This window comes from Etheostoma cragini, chromosome 18, assembly GCF_013103735.1.
Source record: "Etheostoma cragini isolate CJK2018 chromosome 18, CSU_Ecrag_1.0, whole genome shotgun sequence".
NCBI lineage: Eukaryota > Metazoa > Chordata > Actinopteri > Perciformes > Percidae > Etheostoma > Etheostoma cragini.
This window is the reverse complement of record NC_048424.1, coordinates 7,693,705-7,714,668: the sequence shown is the minus strand read 5'-3', so window position 1 is coordinate 7,714,668 and position 20,964 is coordinate 7,693,705. Positions and strand designations below refer to the sequence as shown.

Sequence of the window (20,964 nt, the reverse complement as noted above, 5' to 3'; positions counted from 1 at the left end):
TTTTTTTTTTTTTTTTTTTGTAGGATAAATTGAAGAGAAATTGACTTGCCACACTGGCCAAGTTAAAACCTAAACAAATAAAAGGCCATGTCATTTCGCGTTAGGTACTCACGTTTTTTCTTTTCTTTTTTTTTTTAGAAGAAAAAGAATACGGTGGACAGCTAACATTAGATCTAGGAAAAGCGGTTCAGCTTACCGCTAACATTAGACCCTGCCCGCAGTTTAAATCATTCTCTGTAAGTGATGCAGCATACACGGCGGAACCAGCAAGCCAGCCAACCGGTGTTAGTTGGCTAATGTTAGCTTGCTAACTCTGCCTTAATTTTACCCTGTTGCCACATAATTTTACAGAAAACGAGCCACTTGCTTTGTGTGGATGAAGGTTGATGTTAATTTGACTCATTTAGCAACTGGCTCTCTGCCTCGTAACGTTACTACTCCCCTGTTCACTCACTATTGTGCTATAATATGTACTATGCTTTACCAGAGGAAAAAGGGCCTTTGCTGTGTTTGAAATGATTTGATTTCAAGGTATATTATTTGTCATACAACACAGGGTTGCGAAAGAAAATGCACTTGCAGTCCTTTTTTATGCTGCACAAAAAAAAGAATTCCTCTCAGGAAGAATGTAAACAACAGCCAGAAAAACACTGGGTCATTCTCTGGGAAGACATGGCCTGCAACTTAAGATTAAAGATTCAACATAAAAGAAACAATGCCCCTCAACTTTGACTATGCTACCTTGCATTGCCAATGCAGACGCAGAGTCCTCTTTTTGTCCCACCCGAGTTTTGCGCTGTGTCAGCGTGGAACACGCTAATACGGGAGGGTGCAATGAGGCAATGTTTTTGAAAGATATGAGCACAACGGTCTCCGATCTTCTGTTGCTGGGCCAGCCTAAGTCCTATTTCATCCATTCAACTTTCCAGACATTAGCCAGGTCACATCGCCCTTGGTGGAGCTTAAACCGGCTGGTCTAGCTGGGTGGTCGGAAGATGATTGTCTCAAGGCCCACTTCAGTTTGTCTAATCCATGTGCTTCCTTTCTTTGATGTTAATGAGAGTATCTCTCAAGTTGTATGTTCCCCAGTAACAAAGGCAGAAAGACCAATTAAGACGGCAATGTTCATTGGAGCTACTGGCTGTGTATTTGGTGTCTTGTTCCCCGTTGCCTTCCAGGCAGCAATGCCAGGCAATGGGATTAGCCAATACATGGTAAAAGTTACGTGCCTTGAAGTCAACGGTCACAGCGCTGCCTGGAAGTTGACATCAGGGGCTAAAAAACACCATTGAGCTAATGGCCACTGCTGTCGAAAGAATATCATTCATTTTATAGAATTATTATTTTAAAAATATATAATATTTTTCTGGAATTTGTCTTGCGTCCTAAGGCATGCACCGTTACATTCATAACAATCATGGTCAATTTCTGCCTGTAATACAATACTTTCCGGTCATTCTGTATTCCTAGGTGGCCTCACGAATGGCAGCGGGCGTTACATTTCTGCAGCACCTGGAGCTGAGGCCAAGTACCGGAGCGCCGGAGGGACATCTAGTCTTTTCAATTCCAGCAGCCAGCTGTTCCCTCCGTCTCGGCCCCGCTACAGTCGCTCTGATGTCATGCCGTCCGGACGCAGCCGCCTACTAGAAGACTTCAGGAACAACCGCTTCCCAAACCTCCAACTCCGTGACTTGCCAGGACACATGGTGGAGTTCTCTCAAGACCAGCATGGATCCAGGTGGCTTAAAAATATGCTACTCCATTTTGACCATTTAAACTGCAAACCTTAGGGAGTGCATTGTGTTATTGTACTGAAGTCTGACAAATTTCTTTTTCATCTCTACTCTTTCTTTTTCAATCTTTTATGCCTAGATTTATCCAGCAGAAGCTAGAGAGGGCCACTCCAGCTGAGAGGCAGATGGTGTTTGGAGAGATTCTGCAAGCAGCATACCAACTGATGACTGATGTATTTGGGAACTATGTCATCCAAAAGTTCTTTGAGGTTTGGACTGTTTCTAGGTGTCATTTCACTAACTACAGTGAATATACTTCACTGTATATAATACAGTAATACTTCTAGATTATCTAGAACAGTGACTTTATTTTCTGTAGCACGTGTGCAATAGTGTGTTTGTCTTTTGGGTTTTGCAGTTTGGTAGTGCAGACCAGAAGCTGGCATTGGCAACACGTATCCGTGGACACGTCCTTCCCCTGGCTTTGCAGATGTATGGTTGCAGGGTTATTCAGAAAGCTTTGGAGTCCATTTCCTCAGACCAGCAGGTAATTGTAAGTGGGATTATACTTCTTTTTAACAGTATTTTGGATGTATTTCGATTTTAAATCAATCCAACATATTGCAAACCTCAATTTCAGCACAGTGACATCTGTTAAAATCACGCCCCCGTTTCCCTAATGTCTTCAATTCAGAGTGACATTGTCCGTGAACTGGACGGCCATGTGTTGAAGTGTGTCAAGGACCAGAATGGCAATCACGTGGTGCAGAAGTGTATCGAGTGTGTCCAGCCTCAGGCCCTACAGTTTATTATTGATGCCTTCCAAGGACAGGTGGGTTTAGTATCATGGGCAATGCCTCAGCTGCCAGTCATTTATAACTTATGTTTCATTTAGGTAATCAAAACATTTAGTTTAACGTAATTGTAAGGGGAAAAAAGCAATTTCTTGTATTATTCCATAGCTCGGTAGGTAAAATAATCACAAGGATAAACACGGGCATAGTATTACCTTTTCATCCAGTTTAGTGTAGCTTTAATGCTGCAGCCATACAATATTTTTTTTGTGAAATTGCCTATATATTGATTAGCTCTTATTTCTTTCTTTCTTTCTTCACAGGTCTTTGTGCTCTCCACACACCCCTATGGCTGCAGAGTTATCCAAAGGATTTTGGAGCACTGTACCCAGGAGCAGACTCTGCCCATCCTGGAGGAGCTGCATCAGCACTCTGAACAGCTGGGCCAGGTAAGCACATCTGTCTCCAACCTGTCTCATTTTAAGCCCACATTGATTGCACATGGTTTTGTTAGATGTGACAGATCATTGGGATGTGTGCTTGTTGTATTTGCATGTCTCCTTCATGTTTTAGCATTTCATATTTTCAGTTTTCATTGTTCCTGTGTAGTTGTGGTCCGCTAAGTGTAAGGATGAATGTATTTGTTCTGTTAGCTGTCATTACATCTGACATATGTGATTATTTAAACATCCACCCTACCCCCTCACTTATTCCATCTAGAAATATCAAGGCGTATCATTGGAGATGACACCCAAAACTTATTATACAGTGTCCCGCGATGCACTGTTCAAGGTCAGAGCAATTTGCCTCTCTCACGGATGTCCCTGTGCTCCTTTCCTCTTTCCCTTTTTCATTTTCTTTTATTCTTTTTTAATCATTTCTTGTGTTTAAAAAAAAAAAAATAGGGTTGCAAAGGGTCGGAAAATTTCCAAGGAAACTTAAGCTTGGGAATTTGGGGAGTTTTTGAACAATGTCATTTAAAAAAATTGACTTTTCATGTTTGGGTTAAAAGTTTGCCCATTGAATTCTAACCATGCAGTGCATTAAGAAGCACACTCTTCCATCACATGTACAGATTTGCCAGCTCCCATTTAATAGGACTTCAATAAAAGTACAACCCTCTGCATGCACAGTGCATTGTTCCATCACATGTGCAGCTACACTACTGCACTGTCTGAGCCAATGGACTGCATGCTTTCTTGTAAGTTTTTATTACATTACTGAAGTGAAATAAATTTAAAAACAAAAACGGTAGCAGTTACTTCTGTCTCACTTGCCAGAAGACAGCAGGGTGAACAAGCTGTTGCTGGGGCGGGTATTATCTAGAGCTGCTAAGATTTGATTAGTTAACTATTGAATTAATCTCCATATATTTTGATACTCGATTAATCGGTTGAATTATTTTTTTATATATTTTTTTTTTTATGAAAAAAGAAAAGAATTCTCTGATTACAGCTTCTTAAATGTAAATATTTTCTGGTTTCTTCACTTGTTTGGACAGTAAACTGAATATCTTTTGAGTTGTGGACAAAACAAGACCTTTAAGGACATCATCTTGGGCTTTAACAAACACTGATCAGTATTTTTCTCCATTTATTTTTGACATTTTATAGACCAACACAACTAATCCATTAATTGAGTAAATAAAACACAGATTAAACACACAAAAAACGATGATCTTGCAGCCCTAGAATTACACCTTTTTATTTATTTTTTTAAATATCCTTTTGGGATCTGCGCAGGCACCTCAGTCACCAATATCAGTGATACTCTGTAGATGGATACCAATAAAGTTTTGGGCGGCTTTGCATACCTGCTGCCTGTCCCGGGCCATACACATCCATTGCCAGTTTGTAATGTTAGCAGTCAGGAGGCTTTCTATTGCTCCTCTGTAAAAGTTGATGATAACTTAGCATGGGAATTATTATTGTAATACATTTATGAATGAGTTTTTCACTTTAAACTTTAAGTTTGCACTCTGCCCAAATTGTACCTTTCCCCATTAGTTAACTCATCAAATGTCACATTTTTCACATTGTATGTATAATTAATGGATTTATTTGGCAAATTAATGGATTATGTCCACATGATAATGGTAAAGACAGCCTGAGCAAATAAGTCTTATATTTTATTCCCGTTAATTCCCATGGTAAGTTTACACCTTAAATATTCCTGGAATTTTGCAACCCTTGTCAAGAATCTAATTTAACATTTAGAGAGTTCTTCAACTTCCAACTACAGGCCTTCTCCTAACCCACTGAGCCGCCTTCTTCTCGCTTTTTCCCTCTTCTTGCTTTATGCCACAGAGGATTCACAAGGCACATGCCTGCCTGCTGTCTGATAATATCTCTCCCCTTTGCCAAAACCATCTCCTGATCAATCTGGTTTCCTGTTTTCATCTTCTTGATTTCACTGTAATTGTTTGATAGAAGCTTACAGAGAGTTTGAACCTTTTTGGAAAACTAAAGTTTCCATTAGTAGTGCTTAAATCACTTCACCTTGACCTTCAGTACTTGGGTTAAAGTCAAGTCCAGGAACAAAATAATGCAGGTTCTTGTTAAAACAGATTGACAGGAAATGGATTTTTTAGGCAGAAACTACCTAATTAAAGGTGGAGGTCACATTACCTACCAAACAAATTACTACTTTAACAAGATCAATTCAGAGTTATTTGTTGCTTGGTCAGGTGAGTTCCTGTCTCTATCTTGTCACACTAAAATTACACCCATAACTGTCTATCACCCATTTCTGAAGGGGCAACAATGCTATTGGTTGTGTTGTTTATTTAGCAACACTCCAAACCGGCAGCATCTGTTTTGTCTGACCTTCAGCAGTGATGACGTAAGAGCATTTGGAAGACAAATAGGGGTGTCACTAATTTGCATCATTGTAGAGATGCATGATTATCTCGCACCGTTTAAGACCAATGGGGAAAAGAAGTGCATGAGCATCAGATTAATGGGTGTCGCACGGATCCTTTTGTGGTAATCGATTTGAAATTGAATTTTTTTTCTTGAGCTCATACCTCCACTACCCCCTGCAGGATCAGTATGGGAACTACGTCATTCAGCATGTCTTGGAGCACGGCCGACCAGAAGATAAGAGCAAGATAGTCGCAGAGGTTCGGGGAAAGGTTCTTGTCCTCAGCCAACACAAATTTGCAAGGTAAGTTGTATATGTTGTAATGTAGTGACAGATTTAAAGACTTTATTATATAAAGTTATTTTATAAATTCTTTTATTTTTTTTCTTCAATCACGATTGATTTTGTAAAAAATATATATACAGTGTATATTTAGATAGATAGAGCTTTATTCCAACCCCACATACATCGGTAAAGTTAGGTCTGTGAATAACTTTAATGTTGACACATTTTTTTTTAATACACCTGCTGCCGTTGCAATTTGGAACTTCAATTCAAAATACATCAAATCTTACAGGCCTTACATTTCTATTTGTGAATGTGTCACAAATACAATGTGGACAGAAAAGAAACTAACTCAAACATTCAGCCTTCCAGATTAAAAGTAAAAAGCATCCACCATGACTGGTCAGTGCTGTGACTCCTTCTGCTCTGTAATGCATTTGTAATTGAAGCTTTTCCTTCTATTTTTCCTTAGTAATGTTGTGGAGAAGTGTGTCATCCACTCTTCGCGTGCAGAGAGAGCACTGCTGATAGATGAAGTGTGCTGCCAGAAAGACGGGCCCCACAGCGCCCTGTACACCATGATGAAGGACCAGTATGCCAACTACGTTGTCCAAAGAATGATTGACATGGCAGAACCTGCTCAGCGTAAAATCATCATGCACAAGGTTGGTAAAACTACTAAATCTGTGTGATTATGTAGATATGGAATGAGGGGGCTTAAATGCACATCAAAAGGGTACACAGCTAGTAAGAGAGTTCTTATTATTTGGACTAAGTGCAAAAAATCAGAAAATTTGCTCCTGTTTTTCCATAAATACATTATACCAATGATCGAATATATCTTCAACTTCTAACATCAGAAAACTGGACTCTTGACTTTGAGCCAATCTGATTGTCTAGCCAGATGTGGAAACATTATCCTTTGGTAACCTCTCTCCAAAATCAGAGTAATTAATATAGTCCCAAGCCTAGAAATATGTAATTTACTTTCACAAAGGACTAATTGTAAAACAAATTTTAGTAGCTGGGACTATTTAATCTTTGGCATTTTTACTTCAGAAAAGAAAATTAAAAAATAAAGTTTTTGATCAATTAATTGATTAATCACCAATCATTTTAGTTCTACTTTGAATCTGCTGAAATTTGCAATCTCTCCCTTCTCAGATCCGGCCTCACATAGCCACTTTACGTAAGTACACCTACGGGAAGCACATTCTGGCTAAGCTGGAAAAGTACTACATGAAGAGTGGATCTGAACTGGGTCCCATCGGTGGCCCCCCGAACGGCCTCATGTAGTCATGTCAACATCCCGGGTCCCCTTAAGAAGTGGAGGAGTACGAGCCCCAAACCCCCCCTGTTCCTACGAGAGATGCTCCTTAGCCATAGGGGTTAGCCTTTGACATCCTCTGTTATCCCATTTTTGGGGAATTACCAAAAAAAAGAAGAAAAAAAAGACAAGTCAACTTCACCTAAGAACGCTGTGACAACTGATCCCTGCCACTCTGCCACCCCTGGTGCAGGTCCCTAGAGTGGCCCCCACAGTCAGCAGGCCGATTTTTCTTTCCTGGGTAAAGCACAAGCCCATTGTTAATGATGTAATTGATGTATTTCACTGGTTTTCATATTCTCTTGTACATTTAGTTTTTTACCTTGTAAATTCTCTGTAGAAAAAAAAAACTTATACACATTTGCTGAAATTTCCAATTCCTACAATTAACACCAGCAAGTGATTTTATAAGGCTAAACTGAGTGATCCTTTTAAAAAACAATTCCACTTGTTTTGTAACCAGACTTATGTCATATGTGTCAGCTGTTCTAAGTCTAGGCAATTGAATATTATATTTGTATATTATCCCATGACCAGTAAACATGTTTTCCCATGCCAAAGCAGCTGATGGATTAGTTTATAATATAGCACTACATAGTATGGATGGATTTTAAACCCCTCCGTCCACAGGTGAGTACTATGTGTCCTGTGCCACAGACACCCAGAGGTCTTCAAGACCTGTGTGCGAGCTTTGCTTTGGGGATTGGTGCTTTAGTCCAAGGTGGTGATTTCCAGTGGTGGCTTATTCTTGCCTCATTTTCCAGGCTAATTTGGAGGGGTGTTGTTTACCCCAGGAGCTTGTAGTTTGCCTGGTGTAATTATCTGAACAGTTTCGGTACTTAATTTTACAGACTGACCAACCTGAGCTGCTGCATCCACTGAGCCCCATTTGAGCCGTCTATCCCTCATCCAGGTGATCACTCGGGGTTTATGCAAAATAAAAAGCTACCATTAACTTATAGAAGTAGAGCATGAGGTTTGGTTATACAGTAAGTGTGTAACCTGGTATAATCTTAACATGAAATGACCGTAGTGGGGGGCTTTTTGTGGGGATAGTGGGGTGGGAGTGGGTATGTGTTTGCATGCTGTGACAGGTTTTAATCCTTGGAATGATTTTTTTCTTTATCATGTTTTGTGTAACCTCTTATCTGTCTTGTACTTTGAGATGAACACTGCCCTAGAAATGGTATCTTTTATGTACTGAATAATCATCTCTTGCGTAGAAGTAGTTTAGCAATGTATAGCATCTTTATGTAAGAGTAAATTGTTGCTTTTGGGTAGGGGGCTTGCAGCAATGATGGAACCCCCACCGCCTGAAGGTCGGTGTAGTCCAAAAATATATATATATTGTGAAGTGGAGCTTATCCCAGCATTAAACAGCAGAGGTGAAATGAACTAGAAGTAGTGCGATAAGCTGAAGAAAGGGATACTTAAAGAACCTTTTTTTAATGGTTCTGTTTTTGTTTTTTAAACTTTTCATTTGGTTGAGTATGCAAGTGCATCGATGGAGGCTGGTGGGGCCATCGAAAGCTAGACAATTCACCTGTAATGCTCGTAGTGATGGCTTTTTTGCTTCATATGAATAATTGTAGAATACATGTAGTATATGTGCAGTTAATGTGTAAGATTATTAGTTTAATTGAAGAAAAAAATGTCTAGTCGTGGTGTTTGGCAGGCCTTGCTCTAAATTTGTAGTGATGCTTTTATTTCGTCTGTACAGTTGTACATTTGTAAACGTTTATGCTGTAAATGGGATGTCTTTTACACTTTTTGGGGAGAAAAAGGCAAATGTGCATTTTGATGTGTGTATATTCATCACTCCTTTCCCCTTGAATATAATGTATACAGTTTTATTTGATCAAGTGTTATTTTAAAGGAGAAAAAAAAAAAAGGTTTATGGCTTCACAATCTGGCATGGTTTTTGTTTTTAATCTGTTATGGGAAAGGCCAGCCTCTATTTGTACCAGAGCTGTAACATCCACTGTTCGTCTTTCTGAAGTGTGACAGTTTAAAATGAAGACAACAAAACACTCTACTAAAACTGAGGCTGCATTTAGTCCTCTCTGCTACCATGGAAACTTCACAGGATATGACAAGAATTATTTTTGTACAGAAGAGTGCTGTATTTTCGAACAGCTTCTACCTTGTAAGCAAAAGCAATGTAAAATATTGTCAATTATATAAATATGAACATATGAGTTTTGTCACACTGTCAAAGTCATGTACATTTTCAGGTGGCCTTATGTACATTTCCAGATGTTAGATGAAGAAAACAACTCATTTTTGGAAGCAGAATTGTGACTATGATTAAACTGTTCTTCTAACATTTGACCAGCATTATTGTGGTTTTTCCTCATGTACGTTATTTTCATACTGTTTTAGCTATTCCCAGAAATATTGCTACATGTGCTTTAACGGATGTCATTTTTTAAGTATTGTACCAACGTTTTGACTAGGAACTTAAGATGTGTGTGTGTGGGTATACTAAAGTACTGTATTTTAGGGAAAATGTTTAGTTATTAGAGTATTTTATCTTATACCTCTACTCCATTACATTTCAATTGATTTTCGAAATCTTATAATAATTAAAGATCAGCTGTGCATCATCAAGAGTCAATTGATGGAAGAAATACAGCTGTATCCTAATCTTATTTTGTAGAACTGTATGCTATTACTGCACTCCATTTCAGAGGTAAATGTACTCTAATAATTCCAGCTATGCTCTCTTTCCAATAATTTCTTGCATCTCCATTTACTATTTTTAGTTTCAGGACATTTATAGAAGTTCTACAGGTCCATTGCATCATTTTATGATTTTAAAAACAACACACGAATATATTTTCTTCAGGTGACCTCTGTAAACACCTCAGGTTCTACATGTTTTCTTAGTGGGCGGGGTTTGGGCTCGAGGTTCAATCAAACACCTGCGGAGGAGGAAGAAGAGGGCAAAATAAACTGACAGCAACTCAACTGCAACATGGGGATATCTGTATCTTTTTTGTTTTTAGCTTTGGGATTATTACATCCTATCCATATGTCGGTAAGTCATTTTCAGTGTTAAAACCACGGATGTATTAACAGTCTAGACGGTACGTCGATGTGCTCACCTTTCTCACTTCCTGAAGTTAACCAGTGTTAGTGTTTACGATCTTATTGTTTGTTGGGATTTGGTTTATATGATTTATATATATTTTTTAAATGTCTTAATCTTTTCAGTTTTGAGTACATTTACCTACATGTATTGTAGGCTACAATAATCGGATTTATTCATGCTTATTTGATTAATCACGTCTATTTAATTTAATCAATAATGGATTTTTAACACTCATTAGAAACTAATTTTGGCGTTCGTTTCGGTCCTTAAAACTCAATTTCAGATCAACTTTTGTAGGTAGAGAATTAAAGATATCAATAATAAAAAACAAGTTTGTTTCAGTAGAGGACATCACACCTCCCATGTTGTCTAATACCGAAATCTCCTAATGGCTTTTCAGCCTTTAGTAGGAATTCCTTAAATTAGTAGGGCATACAACAGATATTCTAAGTTCCGCAATTAAATATATATTTCATCATTAGTACTGGTGGACATAAAAATATAATCCATTACAAGAAAAGGTCCTGCGTTCAAAGTTTGATTTAGATAAATGTACACCAATGTATCAAAGTACCAGTTGGATTTACTTCAAGTATCAAAAGTAGAAAACGTGCTCATTAGGCAGAATGGCCCTGCTCCCACTATTCCCATACCATTGTGCATATACTTATGCATTAATGTGTACGCTAATTATATAACTTTAAATATATAATTTACATAGTTTACTCTCTTAATTAACAGTGTATCACATTTAAGAAGTCTATCACATTCTATGCAAATTATAATCCGCCAAGTAACTAGTAACTACAGCTATCAAATATCCAGTAAAAAGTCCAATATTTCCAATGTTGGAAAAAGTGCTTAAGATAGGAACACCACAATGTTAAATATATTCCATTACAAGTAAAGTTCCTGCACTCAAAATCACAAGTAAAAGTATTGAAGTAGGAACACATGCTTAAAATATCTAAAGTAATTATTATGAATAAAAAGTTGGCCCCATGCATGTTAAATTGCCATGCAGTGTATTATTAAATGATTAATGCTGATATCTTTAAATGGCTTATTTTGTCTGATCAACAATACAAAAAACACAGGTATTCCTTTTATAACACAGAAAAGAGAAAAACAGAAAATCCTCACATGGTAAAAGCTGAAATCAGATATATATATATTTTTGCTCTACAAATGACTCAAATAATCGATGGATCATTGACATTATTGGTGATTCATTTTTATTTATACTTATTGATTAAAAATTAGTAGTGACATTCATCCTTGACCCACTCGGCATGCAATAGACAAGAGTCCAGCCCCGATTGGCCCGTGTATCGCAAGGCTAACACCCACCTATAAGGAAAAGTTCATCTTGCATTCATGTCTGTAGACGGTGGTAAGAAGCCTAACACTGGACAAAACACACAAACTATGGGACATTTTTAAGTTTAACACAAGATTCCCTTCATCCCTTTGATCCCTAGTCCTGCTTGACAAATGTTTCCAGCTGTAAACATCATTAGCTGGGCAGCACAGCCAGAAGGAAGTACCTAAGACACATTCTATTTTCTAGTAGGGGTTTTCCCAGTATGGCTGTTCAGATTGCTGAGTGCTCAGCTGCAGATCTTTGTCATTTTCTAAAATAAATGTTATTTAATTCCTCCACCCAATTTTTGGAGTATAGATCGATAATTCCCTCCCTCGTCATTAGGAACAGTGGTTCCAGTGGATACAGGCCATTTAATCCCTATCAATTAGTCTAACTAAGCAATATCCAGTACAGTTTTCAAAATAAATGCCCCCTGTTTAAGAAAATAGTATTCAATGGATTGTTTACTTTCAAAGAAAGGATTGTAATTGCTTTTTTTAAGTTTCACGTTGAGCTACTCACAAAAAAATGTGTTGAGTGCAAACAAAGGATTCTATGTTCTGTTACCTTTTATCGCTTTTCCAAATAGGTGGAGTGACTTTACCATTTAATTCGAGCTATATTCTCTACTCATTACAGTTTATTGGTGATAATAATTGCATCACTATGGGTTTGTCAGCCACAGTGTGCTATTGAGATTGTGGTACTTGAATGGGACTTTGTATCCGAGACATGATTCATTTCTTTATTGTCCTCTTAAGGAAAGTACCTTTATAGGCTTCCTTCACCTATTGTCTGTTTTTCATGTGTCTGATAATAAGACAGGAAACAATGTTGTGGTGGTCTGCATCTTTAGATATCCTAATCACTTTTTCTCCATGAAATTAGTTTCCTGTCCTTCCTGGAGACTTGGAGGGATCAGGATATGACCTGGATATTTCTGGCTCTGGGGATTGGTCACAACAAGGTAATGCTGCGTACAACACACAATGACTATAACATAGTTATAATCCACTTAACGTTGTATCTGTTGGCCATGTCATTATTTTTACCAAAACCAAACACATATTTCATGCTCTTTGTCACGCCAGGTGAAATGGAAAACATTGAGTACAACCCCAACAGCGAAGATGTCCGAACGTTTGCAGGAAACGCAGGAGGTGGAACCAAGACTACACTCCATGTACAGTGGTTTTTACGGACCTCACCATTTCTTCACCTCATAATGTAGATGGCAGAGCAGGAAATAAAGTTGTGCAACTGTTCCTACTTTTGTCTTTAGGATTCTTCAGTCCTGAATTTTGACGGTGCACACAAAGACAGCGGATCAGGATTTGTTTTTGTGGCAAACAGCAAGGGTTTCTTGGAGAACAAAGAAGTTTTTACTGGTACTTTGCAGTATGGTACGCTGAATTTAACTGAGCAATCCACTGTGCGTCTGTATTCTAACTCTGTCATTTATGTTTACAGCTGTTATTGCAGGAGGAGTAACAGGAGTGGCACTTGCAGCTGCACTGGCAGCACTATTAATCTACAAATGGCAGAAGAAAGATAATGGAGGATATATTCTGGGCCAGCAGCGGGCTTCAGACGAAGATTATCACAGACCAGACAGGGAACACGTTGTTGTTTAACCTAAAACTTTCACAATAATGTTTGTGTATAAAGGCAATTATTGTCAATGTAGGGTCCAGGGACCCCCAGAAGTCTGTGACACCCTGCAGGCCGTCTTTGGAAAGCTTTCAAATTCTTTTATATAAATTATCATGATGTTAGACGACCGTTCCGCTGGATGTCCCTCACCTTCTGCTTTCATTGTGTTTACGTTCTAAACTCCAGTCACTTTAACAAACAGCAACCAGAATGTACAGTACATCCGAGCTATACACTGGTAGGAGCAAATTAAATTTAACCATGTATCCGGCTATTTAATAGCTCACTTTACTGTTCTGTGTGAAAAGTTAACTTCATTTAATATTGCATGTAGCATTTTCTTTAGCGGGGTGCAAATTTTCCGCCAAAACAAGGTCCTTCCAGAGACCATTTTGCAGAGCAACTGTCTCTCCGTGTGGAGCTTAGCGCCGCCCAAAGTCATTGTGATTGGTTTAAAGTAATGCAAAAAACTCAGACCGTTGTTTCTCCTATCCAGAGTTGATTTCTCGATTTCTGAAGGCTTCATAGTTCAACAAACATTATTTTAATTTTGAAATCTATAATAACTACTATAAAAATGACATTTTAATCTAACTAACCTGTGACTCTTAGAATGTGTGAATATGTTAAATAATACACTTACATTTTGTTGTTCTTTTGCATAACTGAGACTACAGAAGTTAAAAAAATAGTCAAATCAATCCAAGGGACATACACATGGCGGTCCCCGGTATAGTTTCTATCTTGTTAGGGGTCCCCGGTCTAGTTTCTATCTTGTTAGGGGTCCCCGGTCTAGTTTCTATCTTGTTAGGGGTCCCCGGTATAGTTTCTATCTTGTTAGGGGTCCCCGGTATAGTTTCTATCTTGTAACGGGTCCCCAGTATAGTTTCTATCTTGTTAGGGGTCCCCGGTATAGTTTCTATCTTGTTAGGGGTCCCCGGTATAGTTTCTATCTTGTTAGGGGTCCCCGGTATAGTTTCTATCTTGTAAGGGGTCGTTGAGAATTGGGAAGCTTCTGTTCTAAGGTGTTCTATGGTTCTTGTACTTAATGCAAATGTTTTTCCAGTTCATTGATAATTTATTTTGTGGAAAGCAAGTGTAGTCAGCCAGTGCATATTGATCTTTTATGGCTTTTGTTTATGGTTGAAAGAAGATAGTCAAAGCTATAATATGCGATTAATTAATTAGTAACCAGGTATGATACACTTTGCTATGTTATTGTTTTAAAGTGGCAGCTTTGTTTGCTTTCATAAACATATTTTCTTCACCTGAATAGTTTCATACAGAAAATGCTTGTCTTTTCACGGAAGACATTTTGACATGCAACAATAGAAAAGCACAGATGGAAAAAAATGAAATAAAATAAAATTAGGAATGACGGTCCAATTCCATTTAGCTGCATGCATCAGTTTAATGGGGCTGGTATTGTGCATGCTGGCTCACTGTCACACTCACATCTCACTGGGACACTTGAATAGAACAGAGCCATCATTAACCTCATCAGTAACACTACTAGGACAAGTCAAAATGTCTGCTGTGAACATCTCTCCTCTGTAACATACCAGGTGTAACAGGGCCTATCAACGCTGCATGCAGGACTAATGCATTTTTCTAAAATCCTGTCTACAGCTCTGGCTATACCAAAAATAATTGATCCACTATGGCTAATGGTTAAACCCCATTACATTCAGAGAAATAGTCCATGTGTTATGAGATATGAATGAAGAATCTGGGGGAAACTTATTTGAGGGTGTACATGACATGTAAATAACAATGAAGTATAAATTGAATTATGATCGCCTGCTCCTATATAACACATAATCTCGTCTATGTATGTGCCATGAAATTATATTTGTACTTTTTGTGTATTCCATAATTCTTAATAAATTACAATTTTTTTTAGTTTTATCCTCATTACATTTTTATGTTTTATGAGCATATATTAAGAGTATACAGTTTTTTAAATGTACGTATGACAATGACAGGACATTACAATATGTACATGCTATTGTATTATATTATTTTTATTATAACACCACCTGTTCACCACCGTCTACAACCTCCCTTAGCTAAAGTTAGTCACAATAATTTCTGTAAAGTGTGCTTGGATTTCATGAAAGGTTGTTTTTACTATTATTATTGCACAGTGCGTGTTACACCATAGTACAGCAAGATGACTGAGGATTGCAGTGTTTTTTGAATGTGAAGTATGTACGTACATACACACATTATATGTGTGTGTTTATATATGTGTGTTTGTGTGTGTTGTTTATTTTGTATAAACAACTTTTAAATGAAGTTTTAGCTAATGGCCCCTCTATAAGATGGGGCTTAAGATTGTGTCAGTTATGCAATTGTTGCTTATAATCTGCTTTAGCAGTATTAAAAGCAAACAATGAAATTGTCACAATTTGCCTCACTGGTCTGCTGAAGATCTGGTACCCTGGGGCAATGAACTGCTTTTCATGTTTGGTAACCCAGACTGTCCTTTTAAAGGAAAAGCTAATAACTGGAGTTTTTTTTTAAACTACACTGACCAAAATTATAAACGCAACAGTTTTGTTTTTGCCCCCATTTTTCATCAGCTGAACTCAAACATACACAAAAGGACTATTTCTCTCAAATATTGTTTACAAATCTGTCTAAATCTGTATTAGTGAGCACTTCTCCTTTGCCGAGATAATCCATCCACCCCACATACGCCTGGCCGTACCATAACCCCACCGCCACCATGAGCCTTGATCCACAACGTTGACATCAGCAAACTGTTCCACACGATGCCATACACGCTGTCGCCTATCTGCCCGTGACAACAGGGATTATCCATGAAGAGAACATCTCCAAAAAAGTGCCAGACGCCATTGAATGTGAGCATTTGCCCAGTCAAGTTGCTTACAACGACAAAGTGCAGTCAGGTTGAGACCCTGTTGATGACATCGGGCATGCAGATAAGCTTCCCTGAGACAGTTTTTGACAGTTTGTGCAGAAATTCTTTGGTTATGCAAACCGATTGTTGCAGCAGCTGTCTGGGTTGCTGGTCTCAGATAATCGTGGAGGTGACGATGCTGGATGTGAAGGTCCTGGGCTGGTAGGGTTACACGTAATCTGTGGTTGTGAGGCCGGTTGAATACTGCCAAATTCTCTGAAACACCTTTGGAAACAGCTTATGGTAGAGAAATAAACATTCAATTCACAAGCAACGGCTCTGGTTGACATAGTTATCATGAAAATTGCACGCTCCCTAAAAACTTGCATCTGTGGCCTTGTGCTGTGTGATAAATCATCAAATTTTAGAGTGGCCTTTAATTGTGGCCAGCCTAAGGCACACTTGTGCAATAATCAAGCTGTCTAAACAGCATCTTGATATGCCCTACCGGAGAGGTGGATGGATTATCTTGGCAAAGGAGAAGTACTCACTAAAAAAAGATTTAGACAGATTTGTAAACAATATTTAAGAGAAATAAGCCTTTGGTGTACCTAGAAAAAGTCTTAGATCGGATTTCAGCTCATAAAAATGGGGGCAAAAACAGTGTTGCGTTTAGAATTTTGTTCAGGATCTTTTTGCATCAGCTAGCGTTAACGTGGCCTGAAGCCAATTGGTTTAAACCCATGTCTGTCAAAGGTGATCCCCTGGTCCCGCCTCTCACTGCCAGTCAGAGCGTCTGTTTTTTACCGCGGTGTCGCGCTGCAGGTTGTCAGGGGAAGTGGTGGGCGTTCCTCTGTGTTCGTTAGCTGGCTGTTGATGCTGCGAAGATTATTTTCCTCCACGACAAGTTCTCCCGATGTTTCTTCCTACGCTTGTGGAGGACATGCATCATTTTAAACCAAGTCGAGACAGATTGTACACCACTAGGTGCTGTGGATGTTGCCATGTCCGGACGGGGACTATCATCCTGGGAACATGGTACATGGTACGTAAAATGGTTGATGGGTGACAAGCCAATGCTAGCTAGCATTGCCTATTAACTGTTTTAAGTTTGCTAAAGAAGCCCCTTACATAATGACTGTAACCCAGATTGTCTTAATGTGTTTATAATGACTGTTGTCGGCATATCCCATGTTAGCTAGGCGCTACTTTCGACCATTTTAAAACAACCGTTACATGCTGAGTTGACGGTAACAGAACGCTAGCGTTAGCCTGAGCCTGCTATCATTTCGGGTTTGGCCAAGGGTTTGACTGACCTAGCGTTAACTCAATTAATAGGTGACTCTTTCTATCGATACAACTTGCTCAATTTTGAAAATGCGGTTGGCAAACTGACCCAAAGACAAGTAGCATATCGCTGCTAGTTACGAGCAGTCGATTGGGTCCAGAAGGGTTAAAATATGTGACATTTTGACTTGACGGTATGTGGCACGTTAGCGCAAGCTAGCCGACATTACTCTGACTTGCTAACGCTAACTGTTATCAAACCATAACAAGCTTGACTCTGAATGACTCCACTGTAACATAATTTTCTAAAAAGACGAAGGTTTTAATCTAATTCGTTTTATAAAGCATTTCTCTTTCCTTCAGCACTTTCATATAACTCACAGTTTAATTAATCCCCTCTTGTTTTTACAACGTCACATAACCGATGTTCCTGGATTTGGTTGCATTCAAAATCCTGAGCTAGTTGGACGATAACGTTACTTGGCTCATATAAACCCATGAGCCGTGTTGCTCTATTTCCACAAAATCTGAAACATGTTGCAACACAAGGAAACGGAAAAATCGTGTGCTCACGTTTTGGTTTGCGGGTATACTAATGTGAAGAAGCTCAATGGATGACAAACAGAAGTCTACATATTCAAATAATAACTGAAAATTCTTGGGAATATTTACTCTTTGCCCAGTGTTTCTTACTTTGGATCGCCACTCGGAGAACAATCATAAAAACACAAATAAATATAAAAACGAAACAAAACCCAACTGCAAACAAAGAATCCCACATACTGTTCATCACTTGTACTCATTTATTTGTTTTGTCAAAGCTAATATATTTTAAAGAGACAAGAGTTTTTGATAATATGTGTGACTGCTAAAAAGACTTTACGGTGTGTGCAAGACCTTTTCTGAAATGGCAACATGGAGAACACATGATTATACAATATTATTTTTAGAGATTGTCCGGTACCCGTTTTTTTTATTATTGATATTGATTCTGATACCTGAACTTGCGTATCGGCCGATACCAGTGGGTCATAAATTTTATTATGTTTTAACAACTGTATACTAGGGCTGTGCAATTAAAAAAAAAAAATTATGAAATGTAATCGTTATTATGATTTCCCAATGGTCACAAAAACAGAGTAATCGAGGAAAACAATTATTTAGCTCATTATGTTTTGCAAGTAAACTCTTTTCTCTTGTGTTCTGAATTTTAAAAAAAAATATATAGTTTTAATAGAGTATTATGGCAAATGTAACAGTTGTATGTGGTTTTTTTACTGTTGATTTAGTTATCTATCGTTTTTAACATTAATGGTTGCAAAATCTTTCCAGAAGTCAACGAGTAATTGTGTTCAAATATCGAGATTTCAATATTGACCGAAATAATCGTGTTTATTTTTTCCCCATAATTGAGCAGCCGTACTGTATACTACGATTCCTGAATGGCTGTGATATGATTTTTGTCTTTGTTGTCGGTCGGCCTCAGGTTAAACTCTCAAGCAATGAACGCCTCAGAACTTTATTTTATTATCCAGTTTGACTGTTGTCAGTTACAACATAAAAAGAGCATAAATAAACTACATCAATATAGATTTTCTTCCCGATGCTGATGCTAGCATTTTAGACAGTATTGGAGGCGTTGAACACCTCTAATTATATTGCACTTTTAATTATGGTACTTGATGGTCAGGGTGATCAGGCTGTATCCTCTAGTCTGTCTGCACAAGTGTACAATACAAGTTTCTGCAGTTTTACTAATTTGAGTTGAATTATAATTATGATGATGTTCTCTTCAGCTAAATTATTCTATTAAATGTATCTCACTAATACATTTTATCTTATGCTTTCCCAACTTTTTTCTCCTTGAATTCATCAGAACACATAAACCGATAAACACAAGCACTTAACAAGACTTCTCTGCAGTTAAATCCACCCTACATTGAGTTGTAGATACAATGTTGGTGTAACAATTGGCATCAATGTGTTGTTTTGTTTAGGACATTCTTGTTCCAGCTTATGAGTTTTTAGTTCCAGCACAGCCTGCAGCTACAGCCTGAGCTGAAGGAAACGTCTTTTCAATCCAGGAAAACTCTAATTAGACATGTAAGCCAAGAAAACCAAGGTTAGAAATTTTGAAGTGGAACAGACTTTAAAACCTTGAAAACTGTAGTGTTTCTGGTTGCTGCTCAGGCTGTGGATGCATCCTCATCTGTTGAATTTGTAGAAGCCAAAGAGCCTACCTACTGGATACAGATATGTAGACACGTTAATCTCAGCCGAGTGGACATTAGGTTGGAAAAAATGCAACATGGTCCTCCTTGTACACAATGACCTCAAACAGGATCTGCCTAAATGATGAATTTAAAATGACCTACCTGTAATATTTTTTCCTTAGCAATGAAAGACCACTTCTACTTATTTTTAGTATACCACAATAACTTACATTTTACATTGCCAACTGATTTTCATAGCATTAAATAACTTTAATTTTCTTCCTTCCAGATAACCAGTAGTTTCCATTCACGTGAGCATGTATACGGTCTTCTTCACAGTATCAACATACTGTATCGTGTGACTGAAAGGCCTCTCAGCAGCTTGAATGCTGGAGCATCCTTTAGTCCCTAAATGGTTCCTCCTCACAACTAGATTCCCACCTAACGATAAAGTAACTATGACAAAAAGGGAAGATAAATTGTTCAGTGTAATGTTGCCTAACATCGAGGTCTTGGCAAGTTGACTTCCCCACAGGATTAACATGAACTGAAACCCATGGCTGCCTTTAAGGGAGGAATTCAATCTGAAACATATTCCAAACTGTTGTTAGAAAATGTTGTAAGCTATGTGCTAAAACATGTAAAAGCACTGCCTCATTTTTATCTCCTTCCTCTCCTCAGGTAGTCAATCTGTTGATGGGCATCCTGCTGACTGTAGCTGTGACCCACCCAGAGAACGTGCCCACTATTGACTTGCAGTATGAGGTCATCGACCATTACTTTGCCTCTGACAGGATGTCTGGTAAGCAGTGAAAGCTACATAAGAATTACTGTAAGAGCTAACATACTGCATTGGAAATTTTACCAAACATTAATACAGCAAACACATTCTGTTAAGATGTCCAGGGGAAAATAGTTTTCCCACTGAGTAAATCTTCTCTGCACTGGATTTAGAAGTGAATAGCGGATTTTTTTCACTGAGCAGCAGTTACGCTGAGGTCGAACATTTGATTCATCTTCTACAGGGAGAAAAACTCCCCCACTGACTGAGAAACAAAACAACTCACGAGGATAACCGATCACTGCTGTGCTGTGTGCATGTCTGAAAATGTTATTGGTGTCGTGTCCCGCCGTTGTTCCCTTGTGTTTTCTTCAAGGGTTTGTGTCTGTCCGAGGTGTGTGTTTGTATGTGCCAGGGCAGAACCGGCAGGGCTACCAGAGTGCCTTTTTCTTTCTAGCTGGTGGTTGTTTTGTTGGTTTGGCTCGGTGAAGGCTTCTTCATTTGTCTGAAACGGTGACTCAGCGGGAGAGGAGGGGAAACAACCATGGTGGGTTGACCTTCCCACAGCAGGCTCATGCCAGCACACAGAGCAGTGGAGGTTGTCCACAGCCTGCAGAGGCAGTGTTAGTATATACAGTGGGTACGGAAAGTATTCAGACCCCTTTAAATTTTTCACTCTTTGTTTCATTGCAGCCTTTTTCCA

At 38.4% G+C, this 20,964-nt stretch overlaps 3 protein-coding genes across 18 annotated transcripts in view; all 3 read left to right on the top strand.

Moving 5' to 3' along the window:
• pum2 (pumilio RNA-binding family member 2) overlaps window positions 1-9,332 on the top strand; it is a 23,042-nt gene extending 13,710 nt beyond the window's left edge. For 8 of the 15 annotated variants that reach the window (XM_034900351.1, XM_034900347.1, XM_034900345.1 and 5 more), the window contains 9 exons: window positions 1,471-1,738; window positions 1,873-2,002; window positions 2,152-2,286; window positions 2,428-2,565; window positions 2,851-2,976; window positions 3,248-3,319; window positions 5,571-5,692; window positions 6,147-6,339; window positions 6,839-9,332. In XM_034900351.1, coding sequence (XP_034756242.1) covers window positions 1,471-1,738; window positions 1,873-2,002; window positions 2,152-2,286; window positions 2,428-2,565; window positions 2,851-2,976; window positions 3,248-3,319; window positions 5,571-5,692; window positions 6,147-6,339; window positions 6,839-6,970 — 1,316 coding nt within the window. In that variant the 3' untranslated portion in view covers window positions 6,971-9,332. The remainder of the gene's footprint in view (window positions 1-1,470; window positions 1,739-1,872; window positions 2,003-2,151; window positions 2,287-2,427; window positions 2,566-2,850; window positions 2,977-3,247; window positions 3,320-5,570; window positions 5,693-6,146; window positions 6,340-6,838) is intronic. The other 7 variants (XM_034900358.1, XM_034900355.1, XM_034900359.1 and 4 more) reach the window with 3 other exon arrangements.
• Window positions 9,333-9,892: 560 nt separating this feature from the next.
• On the top strand, window positions 9,893-13,345 carry LOC117961577 (syndecan-3-like). 2 transcript variants are annotated; one of them, XM_034900371.1, is made up of 5 exons: window positions 9,893-10,041; window positions 12,350-12,428; window positions 12,553-12,617; window positions 12,744-12,849; window positions 12,932-13,345. In XM_034900371.1, exons 1-5 carry the CDS (start codon window positions 9,979-9,981, stop codon window positions 13,093-13,095), a joined length of 477 nt encoding a protein of 158 aa, XP_034756262.1. In that variant the 5' UTR covers window positions 9,893-9,978; the 3' UTR covers window positions 13,096-13,345. The 2 variants fall into 2 exon arrangements, with proteins under 2 accessions (XP_034756262.1, XP_034756261.1); XM_034900370.1 differs by having other exon boundaries at window positions 9,896-10,041; window positions 12,553-12,644; window positions 12,932-13,343.
• A 3,410-nt stretch (window positions 13,346-16,755) lies between these two features.
• Window positions 16,756-20,964, top strand: part of laptm4a (lysosomal protein transmembrane 4 alpha) — a 10,161-nt gene continuing 5,952 nt past the window's right edge. Inside the window, exons 1-2 of the mRNA XM_034900368.1 lie at window positions 16,756-17,025; window positions 20,162-20,282. Coding sequence (XP_034756259.1) covers window positions 16,897-17,025; window positions 20,162-20,282 — 250 coding nt within the window. The 5' untranslated portion in view covers window positions 16,756-16,896. The remainder of the gene's footprint in view (window positions 17,026-20,161; window positions 20,283-20,964) is intronic.